At 38.1% G+C, this 15,300-nt stretch overlaps 1 protein-coding gene across 1 annotated transcript in view; it reads left to right on the top strand.

Moving 5' to 3' along the window:
• Positions 1-4,636: 4,636 nt before the first annotated feature.
• ANO3 (anoctamin 3) overlaps positions 4,637-15,300 on the top strand; it is a 116,778-nt gene continuing 106,114 nt past the window's right edge. The window contains exon 1 of the mRNA XM_030948775.1: positions 4,637-4,793. Coding sequence (XP_030804635.1) covers positions 4,637-4,793 — 157 coding nt within the window. The remainder of the gene's footprint in view (positions 4,794-15,300) is intronic.

The raw sequence follows: 15,300 nt of genomic DNA, 5'->3' as shown, positions 1-15,300 counted from the left end.
GGACTTGGGGTCAAGAAAAAAGAAGTCCTTTGACATTCCAATTTTTATACTTTCTCTTTGTTCCATTCCACTGCTGAAACGCTGCTTTCACTTGGATGAAGGAGATTAAAATCCAAAAGGAACATTTCAGAAGGATGGAAAGCAAAACTGCTCTCCCCAGCCACTCTGTTCTGCTGCACACACACACTCTTCTCTCCAGATTTCAACTCCTTTTGTGGCGAGGAAAAATGTTTGTGCTGTTAAATGCTGCCAGGTCAGGAAAACTGTTTCCCTTGCTGCTCCCCCATGACTGTGCACCCTTGTTGGAGCATGGCTGGTGCTGGGATGGCAGCCAGCACTGAAGAATTCAGAGGGGCTCTGAGCTGCCTTTGTCTGGCTGCCCTCAATGTGCCACTGTTTGCCAGGATAACTGCCCACTCCATACTAACTGGGGGGATCATTATATAAAGCTCATGTCCAGTGTAAACAGGAAACAATATGCTTTATTTATCTTTGCTAGCCATCCAGTTCCCTTCTGTCAACCTGCTAGGAATGGCTGGTAATTGTTTGCTGGCAGAGAATATGGGGTGACAAGTTAACATAAGGGGCTTGGCATCAAAACCCAATCTCCCTTATTATTCCAGTGAAATCTCTGGTTTTAGGGCCTAATTGAAAGGCTGAGAGAAGTGGGTTTTTTTCAGCCTGTTTTAGGGAAGGCTCTGGGGTAACCTATTTGCAGCCTCCCAGTACCTGAGGGGAGCCTGCAGGAAAGGTGGGATGTTTTAAAGGGCATGAAGTGACAGAACAAGGGTGAGGGGCTTCCAGCTGAGAGAGAGTAGCTTTAGGTGAGATATATGGGAGGAATTCTTTACTCAGAGGGTGCTGAGACACTAGATCAGGTTACCCAGAGAATTTGAGGATGTCCCATCCATGGAAGTGTTGAAGGCCAGGTTTGGATGGAGCTCTGAGCAACCTGGTCTGGTGAAAGAATCCCTGTGCATGGCAGGGGTGTTGGAACTGGGTGATCTTTATGGCTCCCTTCCAACCTAGGCTATTCTAGGATTTTATGATTACTCCAAAGTAGATCATGTCCTATCTCTACAACTCTTCAGCTGTTTTTTCTCACTTGGAAACAAATAGTTCCAGAAGTTCATACTTTTAAAAGGCTTTTCTCAGTTCTTATAGTAGTTCTGCAATTCTGAAAAGGTAAAGTGTAATTTTTTTTTTTTTACACTCAGTAGTAATACAGCTCACTGTAAAAAAATCTTAGTGTTACTATTGCAAATTCTTGATTGTTTGGTTTAATAAACATTTTAAAACAGTTACTATTATGAGAAACAGTTATAGCTGAAAAGTGTCTCATACTTAGTGAAAAATCATAGTTTATTTTCTTCTCTTTTAACCTTTGAAGTTTAGGAGCAGTTTTCCTTTTCATTCTCATGTTGGCTGTCAGCATGAGGGAGACTGTTTCCTTCAGTGTCACTGTACTGGTGAGCACATTAACCTGTGACTCATAATAACAACTGACTCAACAGTTACTGTGTGCAAACTGCTTAAATAATGGTGAAAAATCAGACTGGCAAGTCAGAACAGTCTCAGTTTTTGTTTCCAAGCGGTGAATAGCACAGGACTGTGTGAGTTACCTGTGCAGTCTGACATTGCCCTGATGTGAGGGGATGCAGGGGGCACTGCCTGGTGCCTTTCCTGCTGCCCCACAAAACCTCCTGTGTTTCCAAACTCCAGGTGTCCATGCTGGAAGTGCAAGTGGTGCTTCAGGCGCTGAATGACAGCATCTCCCCCTGAGCAGCAGCAGAGCCTTGCACACCCTGGTTTAGGTTCTTGTCATGTGCACGAGTTCCCTAACACTCTTTATCCAGCTCTCCTACTCCAGCTTTTGTGCTGGGTGGAGCTGAGCCTGTGGCAGGAACATTCCCTGTGCAGCCCAAGGGGAGGATTTAATTTGCCTGCATTTCCTACTCAGGTTAATGGAAAAAGTATGTCAAAATTAGCTGCAAGAATAATTCCCGCCTTTCTGGTTTTCTCCCTTTGTTTTTCTTCTAGCCCTCTTCTCAGGGAACACAACATCAAATGAGTTTAAAGGTTTTCTGTGTTCAGTGGGCTGAAGTCTGTGCTCTGATAAATGATGTTGTGTTGTATTTGCTCTTTTGCCAATGTTCCTTAATTTTCTATAGTTTGCCAGTAAAATTTTGTGTAACTTTTTGAGAATATTTGGGTGATATTTTCTCCTTTGCACCCACCCAGAGCAAAACACCCTTGGTTTAGCCCTGGGTCTGAGTGACCTGGGTGTGACACAGTCAGGGACTGCTCTTGACTGATTTACATATTCAGAGTTTAAACAGCAGCATGATAATGGGAGAAAAAAATTCAATCACATTGACATTAATGTTACTGGAGAAACACAAACGCTTCAGACAAAGATTTGTACAGGAAGTGAAATTGCTTACATGTCCAGGAAAATTACAAGAATCCAGCAAAAGCTAAGATAAAGTTCTTGGGACACTGAATACTGAAGAAATTATCCAGCCTCTGGGCATTTGAGGCATTCTGCCTTTAGAGGATTAAGCTGCTTCTTTCTTTACTAGTTTTACTACACTGGACTCATTTATGTAGCACCTCCATGTAAAATACATGTTTTAAATTTTTATGAGCAGGGAAGTGCAATTTAAGCTATGGATTTTTTGAATAAAATTTTTTGAATAAACAGATAGGGCTGTTACCTCCTGTAAAATTTCTGAAAAATTTGGCAGCCAACAGTTTTATTTGGGCAACTTTCTTTTAAAGACCATGTAAGATTACTTCAGCCAGCATGAATGACACCAGTAGACTTTACATATTTAAGAGGGACTGGAATGGAGGGCTATTTTAAAAAAAAGATGCAATGTTTTTTGGCTGATATTTTTGCCTTTTCCCTTTCTTAGTGTAAGCCATGCTGGGTTTGCCTTCCAAAAACCACACTTGTTTTTCCTGTTATATAACCCTTTCTAAAGTTTTGTTTAGTGTTGTGACACTTGCATCAAGCTTTTCCTGCCCCTGATGTGCATTAATTGAGGGGAAATGAAAGCAAAACTGTCAGATATTTCTGGTCTCCTTGGAAAGCTTCCCCTCTGACTGATTTTTACAGTCCCATTTCCATGTTTTTATACTTATTAGTATTAGCCTTTTTACCTCAGTTGGGTTCCTAGCTGCAGTCATGTCCCATTATCTCATAGAAATTCCCTTAACCTAAATATTTAAAGAAGTATCCTACTGATAAATAGATCTATTTATTTCTTTTTAAATATAACTGGGTCCTGTTTGAAGATATGTTTCTACTGCAAGCACATGGAACCTGCACCTGCTCCCTGCTTGCATTGAGATTATTTAGGATAGCACCACCAGCAGCTCAGTTTAAAACCTGACTTAGGTTTAAACCTAACCTTGCAATGTTTTTGAAGTTGAGTTTAAGATTTTGGATTTGTCCTGCTTTTGCAAGACAAGGGAATGTTTTGTAAAAGCTGCATAGCTGCATAGATCTTTTGTTTTTCTTGGCATTATTTTCTTCTCTTCCTCACTGTGCAAAGAGAAAAGAAGAAAGGGATAGCAAACTGATGGCTGCCAACTGCACATCCCCTTTCCTGGAGCTCAGGGCTGGCAATGTTTCTCGTGTGGTCTGTTTTAATAACTGACTCAAGATTTGTGTCCTCTGCTATTCTGGAGGGGTTCAGGAGTTGGCAGTGTGCTTCCAGGTGCCCTGGAGCAGCTCCCTGCCCCTGCCTGCTGCTCTGCCAGCTCCCAGCTTCTCCAGGCGGGCGACTCTGGCTCTTCAGAGTGCTCAGACTCTGCTGGGACAGGTTAGAAAGTGATTGATCATTTTCATGCCTTGAGTTGTGTTGAGATTTAGTTGCATTTAAGGAAACAAAAGTAATAATTAAAAAGTTTGAAAGATTAAACCACTTTCCTTAATATTACTCTTACTTAATATTTGCTTAGAAAGACACGTTTTTATACTCAGGGTTCTAAAATAATAAGCAGAGAAAGCGTGATGCATTTCTTACTCATTTTCAAGGAATTACACAGCTTTTGGTAATTTATCCTCCTACACACATGCCATACAATGACTTGCGTGTTGACTTGTGGCACAAGGGACAAGGCACAGGTACCAGCATGGGCTGGGCTGGGATGCACTCACTCCCATTGGTGTTGGCCCCTCCCAGGAACAAAATCAGAGTTGGACTCTCAAAGTTAGGAAGTCCCCAACTTAGCAGGCATACAAATGTCTCTGCTTATCCTTGCTGTTTTTCTGGCAGCTATCCACAATGTGGTTCTCACTGCAAGGACAGAGGAACTTTTTAAAGTAGTAGTTTTCTATGTTAGAAATGAGCTGCAATGTTTATCAGATGCTCCAGAGCTGGAAGAAGAGCTTCATGGAAATAGAGTTTAGAATTTCTCTGTCATTGATTTAAAAAAAAAAAAAAACAACAAAAGAATAACCTGAACTTTCTGCACTGTTATAGTCTGGTTTTTTGTGCTTTTTTCTTTATGATAGGAAGTTATTTTTGGACTGCAAGTTTGGGCAAACTGAACTAAAACTCACTTCTCCTTTTATTCAGTTTTGGGTTTTTTTTTTTTTAATTTGATGTCTACTAAAGCTATCAAAATGTCAGCTGTTACAATTGAACTGGATAAGATTTTGTCAGATGAGACTGAGAGCAAAAGAGATTCCAAGCCAGATTTGAAGCAAGGAAAATCCAGTCAATCACGTGTTGATCATCATAATGGATTTCAGCTTCACTGCTCACATTCTGCACCAGCTGGTAAGGATGCATTTCTATGACTTATTTCCTCAAATCTGTGTCTATTTACTCATGTAACATGGCAATTAAACTTATAGTTGTAAGACCCAACAAAGAAAACTCAGGAATTGCTGCTGTCATGCAAGCATTATAGGAATTAATTTTTAGTTCAGATCAAGGGTGGAAACAAATGGTTGTTTAAAAAGAATCTGTGTCTCCTGAACTCTCTAGAACATGGCAGGGGTGGTCCAGGAGCCTGTAACCTTGGCATTACAAAAAGATGAGCTTTCCATAGGAGATGATACAGCTTTTGTGTAAGTTAGAGCAGCCTGAGCTGCTGCTCTGAGAGGAGACTTGGCCAAGTGTGTAGCTGTGCTCTCCAGTGCCCAGCACTCTGGCTCATTCACTGCTTTTTTCTGGGTTTTTTGTCATATGTAAAGAGGGAAATGCATTTTGCTTGTTTTTGTATTGGACAGGTGTTATGTACAGGTAGAATAGGTCCACAAAAATGTCAATTTTTGTGAGCATTGTGAAACCTAAATGTTTCCAAAAATTCATAGTCGTGAAAAATACAGACTGTAGCTGCCTTGGATAATCTAATATAACCAAGGGGAAACATCTGTAGTTAATTAATGGAATCTCAGTTAATCCCTACATGTCTTCTTAAGTATTGGATAGCTCTTCACATGGGAAACCCCTTCTGAGAGTGGCTACTCTGATTTCTCTTGGACTACATCTGCATTATGGCTTTCACAACTCCCAAAGAGTAATTTTATTTTCATAATGTTTTCACTTGCCCAGAAGAAAACACAGACTTGGCAAGTGGAGAATATCTGAATGTAATTGACACTCTATACCCTGTAATAGGACAACTGAAGTGCAGTGCAAGTCTGCACCTTTCAGACTGGCCGAAGTAGGTGAAGATTTGAATCAAATAAATCAAAATGATATTTTCAACTTTGCAACACATGTTTGGAACATTTTCTAGTTGTAAATTCAGTTCTTGCACATTAAAATGGTCAAATGGTTGGGATCTTTCCTTTGCAAGAAAAGCAGATGGCTTTTGCTTTCCGTAATAGAAATTTTCTAATTTCTCTTTCTCTAAAGCCTTCAGTAACTTTTGTAAAACAGAATTTTCATAGCCGATGCACTTGTGAAACTTTCTTTTCTATGACAGCGGGGTTTGTAAGGTCAGGAATTAGGTGTCTCTCTGCTCCTCTGGGATCCTACTACATAATTTTCAAAATACCTCTCCTGTCCCTACAAGTGTCACTAAAGAACTTGTGTGTGTGCTAGATGATTTGCTGAGCTATATTCCTTAAATGACAAAGTAACCTTCTTAGCCTGTCTTGTTGATAAAGAATTAAATGAACTTTCAATAGAAGCAACATACTTTTGCTCAGAATTCTGCACAAAGGAGGTAATAAAAAAAGACGCTTCCTTGTTTGATTCTTCCGTTCAGAAAAAAATATTTTCTTTTAAAAAGGATTTTGTCTTGTGAGTATTTGTTGGAAACACTGTTTAATATTCCTGAAGCAGAATAACAAACATCTAATCACAGTGCTAACAAACATCTCTGACAAATGTTTTGTCTGAGTATGGAGATTTTCTTGGATTATATTTTTGCATTGTGAGCAGAACCAAATGAATACTGATGCATTGTCCTAGTGTTTTGGGGCGTTATAAATGATCACTTAAAGGAAATGCCATCTCATTTTTTTGCTTTGTAAAGTTTTCCTTGATATATTTATTTTACCAGTCTTTAGGCAAGCCCTTTGTAGTTTCTAGTGTCGTGCTGTGTTGGTTGAAGTCTGCATGGAGAAGTGTAAACAAGTCCTATTCGCCTTCCACATGTCTTTTCCTAAAAGTTCCTAAAAGGAACTTCTGCTTGCTCAGCCATGGCTATTGATAAAATTAAGGAGATCTTGGTTATACTAAAATGATGGACCCTCTTTCTTTGAGTAGACTATTTACCAACAATGCTGTTTTTCAGGCAGAAAAAAATTCAAGCTATGGTAATTGACAGAAATTTTAATCTTAGAATTTAGGTTTAGGTTGGTGTGGTTTGTTTGTTTGGGTTTTTTTTTCAAATGGTAATATGAAAACCTCCAGGGAAATGGACATCCTACATCTGAGTGCTGCCCTGAGGTTTGGCTTCTCTGCCCCAGGGGACTGCACTTCCACAGCTGCAGCCTTGGGAATCTCTATATTTAGTGTCAATGGACTTTAGATTTTAAACTGGTTTTTTTAAAATAATTTTTCAAGGACTCACATAAAATTGTTCATATCACAGGAAGTGGTAGGAAGAGGTGTGTAAGCTATGAAAACATGAAGTACTCAGTGTTAACCTACAGAAAAGCAGTGACAGAGAACACCTCCTTGTTCTTCTGTTCAATTTGCTGTTCACAATATTGTTTCTTTTGAGAGGTTATAGTTTAAAATTTATTATGCCGTGCTTGTCATAAAATTCTTTTGGTATATAAAGCAGAGGATTCAATCTAGAGAGATTTCACTTAAGAAAAGCTTTCCATGTAGTACTGATGTGTTGCTACTTTTAAACATAAGACTTACAAAAAATGAACACTGACAAAATAAAGTGGTATCCTGAAATACACTCTGATGTTCAGGAAATGTTACTGTGACAGAAAAATATTAACCATATTTTTTTTCTTTTATTTTCAATTCTGATGCAAGTAACAATCCTGAGTCTTTTTTTTTATTGTGATCTGCATGTACATCAAAATAGACTGCAGATTAATAACAAAAGAAGAAAAAGAACTCAAGTACTGATAAGTTCTGAGTACAGAGTACAGAAATTTTTTTCCATGTAGAGCCTTATTGAAATGTTTAGGTGTTTTTCACTTGCAGAAAAATATTGAGACCTTGGTTCAAGGAATGAAATGCATAGCCAAGATCAGTTGGTGAATGCCCCAAGAACAGATCAGAGACTTCCATGGTGCTCAGATTACCTGGACTCTGGGGGAGAGCCTGAATGGAGCAGTGATACTTTAGACATGGCAGATAATGTGGGGTTGGTAGGGATTGACATCTTACAGATGTCGAGCAATCTTTAAAAAATCAAACCCATCTTGATTTTTGAGATACTTACTCTGCAAAGAAGAGTCTTTAATACAATATATAATATGAATGGAAGTGTCACAGCCACAGCACTTTGTCTGCAATGGAAAACAGGCTGTTCCTAATACAGAGATACAGAACCATTTCTCTGTTGTACCGGTGAGAGTAGAATTTTCTTCAAGGCCTGGTCTGTTTTCTCATCAGACTTCTCACAGCCAACAAAGCTTATCTGAATATTGCAGATGTAAATATTTGTGCAGATTTAAACCCTATTATCCCTGATTGCTTTTCCACTTCATCTCTTGTTAGTCTGGAAGAGACTGAAAACACTTGACCTAAATCTTCATTGGCCAAGTCAGAGTGCAGCACTTGAGCTGTCCTGAAATTAGAAATGCAGGAAACCACCCGGGTTTGACTCTGTGACTTTTACTAGAATGGTACAAGGCTAGAAGAACACCTACCTGGTTTTGCCTTTAATGTGGTTCTTTCACTGATGAGTTTTTTGAGGCATCTTCTATGGTGAATGCAAGTGAAGAGAAAGGGGGAGGAAAAGAATATTAGCTCATACAGGCATGGAGTAAAGATGTATCATGAGCTCCAGCTGGAAGGTCTATCACTCTTCCGCACTACGCTCTGAACTAGAATTTAATTAATAATACACAAAATGAGCCTATATCTAAAGAATAATTCAGAGGTAGCAGAGAGGCCTAACACACTGAGGCATTCACCTCTGCCCGAGGAGTCATGACTTCTGTCCTTACAGGGTGTGGATAAATAGAAACTAAACTGAACACAAAAATTTAACTTTTCCCAGAGGCATAACTTATCTTCTTCATTTACTTCATTTACATGCACTTCCTTCATTTCATTTCCTTCAAATGGGCTATTTACTTTCAATGGATAATGGGGCTTTTAGCAGACTCCAAGAAAAGACACTAATGACTTGTAATAGTGGATTTTGTTTCCCAAATTATCTCAGTAGAAATAGAAGTATGTCTATGTAAAGGATATGCTGACCTCACAGATCAAACTTGCCTTGATTTGAAATGTGAGGTCAATAGCTGCAAAACAGATGAGTTCAGGGTTAGTAACAACAGTGGAAAAATGGGACCCAGAGTGAAGTCTGAGCACTCTTCCTGTAGCACAGTGTGTCTTACACTTGCAAAGCCTGAATACAGCAGTGAAATACTTGTATCTTATCTGTGTGCTTAAGACCTTTTTACTTGAATAATGACCATAAATTGATAAGCAGGCCTCTAGTATGTTAGAAGATGCCAAATGACAGTGTAGATGGGGAGATCACTGAGGAATTTCAGGTTTCTTACAAGTTAAAGTCTTCAGTTATGTGTCCGTATGCAATTGTAACAACCTGTTTTAAAAAACCAAGTCTGAAGTCTGTGAGCATCATAAGTAGAATGGACTGATGGCCATGAATCAAGAACTTTGGTAAGTAAAGGATGCTCCTCTGGTGATGCAGAATACAGTCGTGTTTCATGTTTGAACACTGAATGAACTGTAAATGCTGATGACTGTGTCTAGACAATATGCAGTCAGGAAACAAATGTCACTTAGTACATTGTATATAAATTACTGCTTGCAGTGTTAGAGACCCCAAATATGGGTTCTTTCATTATTACACTACCAAAAATATATAGAAACTCTGGCAGACCTTAGAAACCCTTGTGATTTTTGTACCAGCATTGTAATATTATCTACATTAGTCTGATTTTAAAAACCAAAATAATAAGCAAAGAAAAAAAACCCCTATTTTTATTTTTCTTCCTGAAAACACAGGTTTAGTAAAATTTAGAAAGGAAATCATGGGAGAGAGAGAATTATATGGAATTATCTGTGCAGGAGCTGAATGTTATAAATAGAAAGTTCTGAGTGGTACTGGAAGACTCAAGTGTCTTTTTCCAAAAGTATATAGTGAGAAAGGATTTGGCTGCCTATTAACCTCAGTCCTAAAGCGTGATGTTTTGCTGGTAAAAGAAATTGGGAATGGTATCTTGAGGAATTATGCATCTATATATGCAAAAGTATTTGTAATCATTTAGATCTCTCTCATTTTGTGCTCCTGCCTTTGGGGCAGAAGAGAGAGGGCATGTTGGAGTCACTCAGATCCAAATACATCCACCTTTTGTGTCAGGACAGCTATGTCAAAACTATCTGGCTGTATAGTTTTTGGTATTGGGTAGCCTCAGGCTTCTGTTCTGAAGATTTGACTGTTTAGGATTATTATTTCTAAAATGCATATATTCTTTTGTTTATGAAAAGAAAATAGAGAGCACTTCAAAATAGCAACCTAAACATGATGTATCATAAATCTTTTAAGTAAGCAATAGCCCTCCTTGTTCTGCTGCTATACTTTTGTGTTTTAATGCAACAGGCTTTCTGTAAACTCAGATTGTAGTCAGATGCCAAAATTAATTTTTTTAATGTGTTGTTAACAAAAATGGTAGTAAATTGTTTACCAAATTTGATTTAAAAGTACTTAATGATGTATGTTGAAGATTAACTGTTTGTCCTACCTGAGTACTGAAATACACGCTATTTTCTACAGTGCCCTCTTGAACATCTTGAAAAAACTTTTTTCTGGGGCTTCCTTGTAGAAAATAAATTCTCTTGTTAGCAAAGTCTTCTTCTGGTAGGTACATTAACTGTTATTTTCCTTAATTTGTTTTTCTCCCATTCTTTTTCTGACCTAATAAGGAATTACAGGCCAGTGATAATCGGCATGGCACTGAGACCATGAGTAGGAGGTCAAAACTGATTTTTGCTTTCCCTACCTAGGCATTGAGAAAGAACTAAATATCAGAAATTCATGAAATCAGTAAATTAACTTGAGTCAGCCCACATTTAAGATTATTCTCATCTTATTTTTTTGGTACACCTTTACCTTTTATATTCTAAAGGTTTTCATTTTGACACTCAAAAAACATCCAAGGAAAACACCCTTGTAGAAGTATTAGTTTACTCAATCTTTACTTCACCAAAATCATTGTGCTGAACCTAAGTGAACTAATGAATTATTTAACTGAACCACCATCAAAATCTGATATTGCCATACTCTGTTCCTCCTGCCTGATTCTCTTTTGTCCAAGGTCTGCATGCTTTCCCTTCCAGGATCCCAGCTAGGGCAAGCTCTGTTAGTGTGGCTTTAAAGAGAAAAAAAATAATGAAAAGAGGTTCTTACCTTGTCAGTTTTGGCAAGGCAAAATGTCTTTTTTTTTAAACTCACTTTGACAGAATAAAGACTGGATTTAATAAAGCCAGTCTTTCAGAAAGGCAGTTCCTGGAGTGTATCAATCAAAGTGCAATTATATTGACCTGTGTGTTTCTTAGAAATGTCTGTCTTGAAAAATCCATTAACTCTGTTTTATGGGAGAAAACTCTGAAAGTTTTCTGTCATAAAATAAGGAACAATGGAAATAGAATATGAATTTACTAGGATGGTTGGGTTTCCTGCTCTTTGAGACTCTATAGAACACTTAGTATGAGTTGCCAATTGTTGCTGCTCACTTCAATTGACTAAAAGTTCCGTCAAAACTAGGCAGAAATTGGAGTAATTCAATACTCCAGTTAGGAATAATGGACTCTCTATGTTTATGCACTCTTTTTATTTCTCTTAATAAAAACCTAAGGAGAACATAAGTCTTCTCAATTCATAGGTAATCAAAATAAGCTGAATGAACTTTATTCCAAATGCTGGCATCTTATTCTCCTTGAGAGTGATTTGCCTTGTTCTCTGGCTAATTTAACTAAATGATGTAACAAATGCTCAGGGATTTCACCTTTTTTCTTCATTTCTGGAAGAATGCAGTTTGTACATAGTTTTCACACAGGATATGACTGGCTTCATCACCTACCTCAGGAAGGAAATTGTGAGGGCCATTCAAACAACTACAAATAGTTTTTCTTAATTTATTTATAGACATCTTGTCGTCCTCAAAATTCACAGAGTTCAATACAACACATTTTTGGCATGTTCTCTTTCTGTTAATAGTATTTGTTACCGTATAATTAAATGTGGTGCCTATTACTTTAATTTTTATAAAATTTTTTCTGCTGTTCTGATTTCCATATGCTTTCCTTCTGAACTCCTTTGCTGTGCTGGGAAAAGCAAAGCACAGATAATGGGGAGGTCTGGGAGGGAACCGTTATCTTCTTCTGTCCTTCATAACCCAAAGGAATTCATATACAGACTCAGGTCAAAATCACTTGTTTGATATCCTGTTGCAGCAACAATCAATATCCACTATTTCAGAGGAAAGGAGAACAGGAAAGCATCTTGGTCAGGTTTCCAGGTTTCTGTCTTCAAAGATATCCTACCACTTGTTCCAAATTAGCAGCAGTGAAGCACCGCAAGAGTTATGGCACTCAGCTTGGAGAAAATGCAGAGTTCAGTCACGTGAGGTAGATGCTCCCACACCACTGCCTTCACCTAGTTCCAGCCTGGGGTGAAGGGTGCAAAATGAGTCTGGGAGGAAAAAAAGGCTCTCTAGAACTGATCATCTTATGATTATCCCTGAAAACACTAATAACTAACCCTAGGAATTTGACTCATAATCTTGTTTTCCCATTTTGTCGCCAGTGTTGATCCCTTTCTTTCTGTATATCTCATTTTTTTCAAAGTTCAACGAGGTCTGTTGCTCTCATTTTTCTTCACAACAAGAAAATATTATGGTGTTCCTTTTGTTTTAGTTATTACAGAGCTCTAGAAACAATCCTCCTCTCTGCTCAAATTCTTAATTTTTTCCTGGCCTTTGCACAAAAGTAACTTGCCTCATCTGCCCATCAACATTTTTGGTTTCATCTCATTTGGGAATTTCACTTTTCATTACATGGTGGTTTGGTGTTTGTTTGTTTGTTTGTGGTTTTGTTTGTTTGTTTTTGTTTTATTTGTTGGGTTTTTTTAATCAGTTTTCTCATTCCTTTCCACTTTCAAAGTGATAATTACTTGTAAGTATAATATATTTTAAACATGAATCTTTGGTTTCTTCCTTAAAACCAGCAGTTTACCTTTCGGTTGCTTTCAGTACCTTAAGATCTATTTAATCACTTTTTTAGTACTCTGATTTATTTCTCATTTTGAGACTGCAACTTTTTCTTGTGGTGCCAAATGGATGAGTTTCCACAGAAACTATAAGGCTTTGTGTTGATTTGAGCTAGAAAACAATGGGACCTTAAGTTTTGACTTCCTTGTTTACTCTTCAGCCTTTCCCATTTGGCCCCTTTCATGGTGTTTCAAGGCTACCAATAAGCTCAATATTTGTTACTGTTTTCACATTTAAAAGAGGAAAAACATAATTGTGGAGGCACTGTATTCAGTTTGCAATCATCTGTCAACATTTGTCATTTTGCAATTCCTTTTAGACCATCTTGATATCCTAAAGGTTTAGTTCTTGTACTTCTTGCAGTACGTACTGATATATTACAAGATGCCTTTTCACTGCATGTTCTTTGGCATGATTTTGGGTACTAGAATCAGAGGCAGAGTAATTGGAAGTGTTTGGGAGGGTATACATGTGGTATTTTCAGGGTCCCCTGGACAAAGGGAGGAAAATGATTAATCTGACTCCATGTTCTTAGAAGGCTAATTTATTATTTTATGATATTATATAAAAGAATACTATGCTAAAACTATACTAATGAATGGAGAAAGAATACAGACAGAAGGCTGAAGGATAATAATGAAAAACTAGTGACTCTTTCCTCAGAATCTGACACAGCTGGACAGTAATTGGTCATTAAAACAATTCACATGAAACCACCACCTGTTGGATAAACCATCTCCAAATCACATTCCAAAGCAGCAAAACACAGGAGAAGCAAATGAGATAATATTGTTTTCCTTTTTCCTCTGAGCCTTCTCAGCTTCCCAGAAGAAGAATCCTGGGCAAGGGATTTTTCAGAAAATATGACAGTGACATATACAAACATTTACAAGGATTGCTTGTAAAATTTCTACTAATCAAAAAGTCAGATGTGACCAGTATTGAGACTGGAGTTTCCAGTATTTTCTTAACACAGAAATCGTAGTCTTACAGTTGCACTACCGATGAAGTCATAGAGGTGGTCTCTGTCTCAACTTTTGCTCCAAGTCTTACTTCTAAATAAAGCACACTTTTTAATATTTTCTTTTTCTTTTTGTTGTGATTTAACCTCTGCAGGCAACTAAGTACCATGAAGCCACCAGTGGGATGGGGGAGAAAATCCAGAGGATGAAAATGAGAAAATATGAGGGTTGGGATAAAGGCAATTCAATAGGCAAAGCAAAAGCAGTGAATGCAAGAAAAGCAAAAAAAGGAATTCATTCCCCACTTCCCATGGGCAGGTGGTCAGCCATCTCTTGGAAATTGGGGCAGCATCAAATGTAATCATCACTCCAAATGTTCCCCATTTCTTCTCCCCCCTGCTTTATATACTGAGAGTGACACCATGTGGTGTGGGATGTCTCTGGGTCATTTGGGGTGAGCAGCCCTCACTGTGTGCCTTCCCAGCTCCTTGTGTGCCCCCAGCCTACTCTGCTGGGGCAGAGGGAGCAGCAGAAAAGTCATTTACACTGTTTGAGCATTGCTCAGCAGTAATGAGAACATCTCCACATTATCAATCCTCTTTTCAGAGCAAATCCAAAACACAGCTCCACATTAAGCAACACACTTAGAAAACTGTAGTGAATTTACTCAGGAAGAATGCAGAATTTTGCCCTGGCTGAACTTGGCAGGTCCATGTGGAATTTTTAAGACAAAAGCTGGAGAGTGGTGGAAAAGCTACTGTCTGTTGATGGTGAGGAAACCCATCTCCAACACTGAAAACATGATCCAACAGTTTCTTTAAAGACATGATCCTGGCATGTGCATGTCACTGATGGACTCTGGAATCAATCTACTAGAAATAGATTAGCATTGTGTTACTTAGATAATGAAATATATCAGATATTTTTTTTGTTTGCTTTTTTAGGTGTTGGAATCCCTCTTTGATTTACTTTGCCAGAAATTACTGTGTTAACATGGTGGTCCGGAGAACTTTGTCTCTGTTCTTATCATGCAATCTTTCTGCAGAACATAAAATTGATTGTTAGGCATAGCTTCATGGCTAATTTATTTTTGTCTTGTGTATCCTCCTATCAATAACCTTTCTGACTCCCTTTCTACTTAACTACCATGATGGGGGATTTGTGCCTGGATGTGGGACTGTACAGATCAATAGATAAAATGTGCTTTGTTTTTTTTTGCATTTGTGTTCACAGAATCATTGAATCACTTCTTTGTATGAATGTTGTTAGAAACAAAAAGCTCAGCCTGTGCTTTCTTGAAATCTTTGGACAATGAGTTTCAAGTTTGGACTATGTGATATCCAAGCCAAGTAGAATCTAATAGAGGTGGTTTTATTGGGCTAAAAATATGAACAAGTGCTAGACTTAGCAAGGTAAGTTCAGGCCACAGTT

This window comes from Camarhynchus parvulus, chromosome 5 (genome assembly GCF_901933205.1).
Source record: "Camarhynchus parvulus chromosome 5, STF_HiC, whole genome shotgun sequence".
Taxonomy (NCBI): Eukaryota; Metazoa; Chordata; class Aves; order Passeriformes; family Thraupidae; genus Camarhynchus; species Camarhynchus parvulus.
The sequence above is the reverse complement of the archived record's forward strand: the minus strand, read 5'-3'. Positions and strand labels throughout refer to the sequence as shown.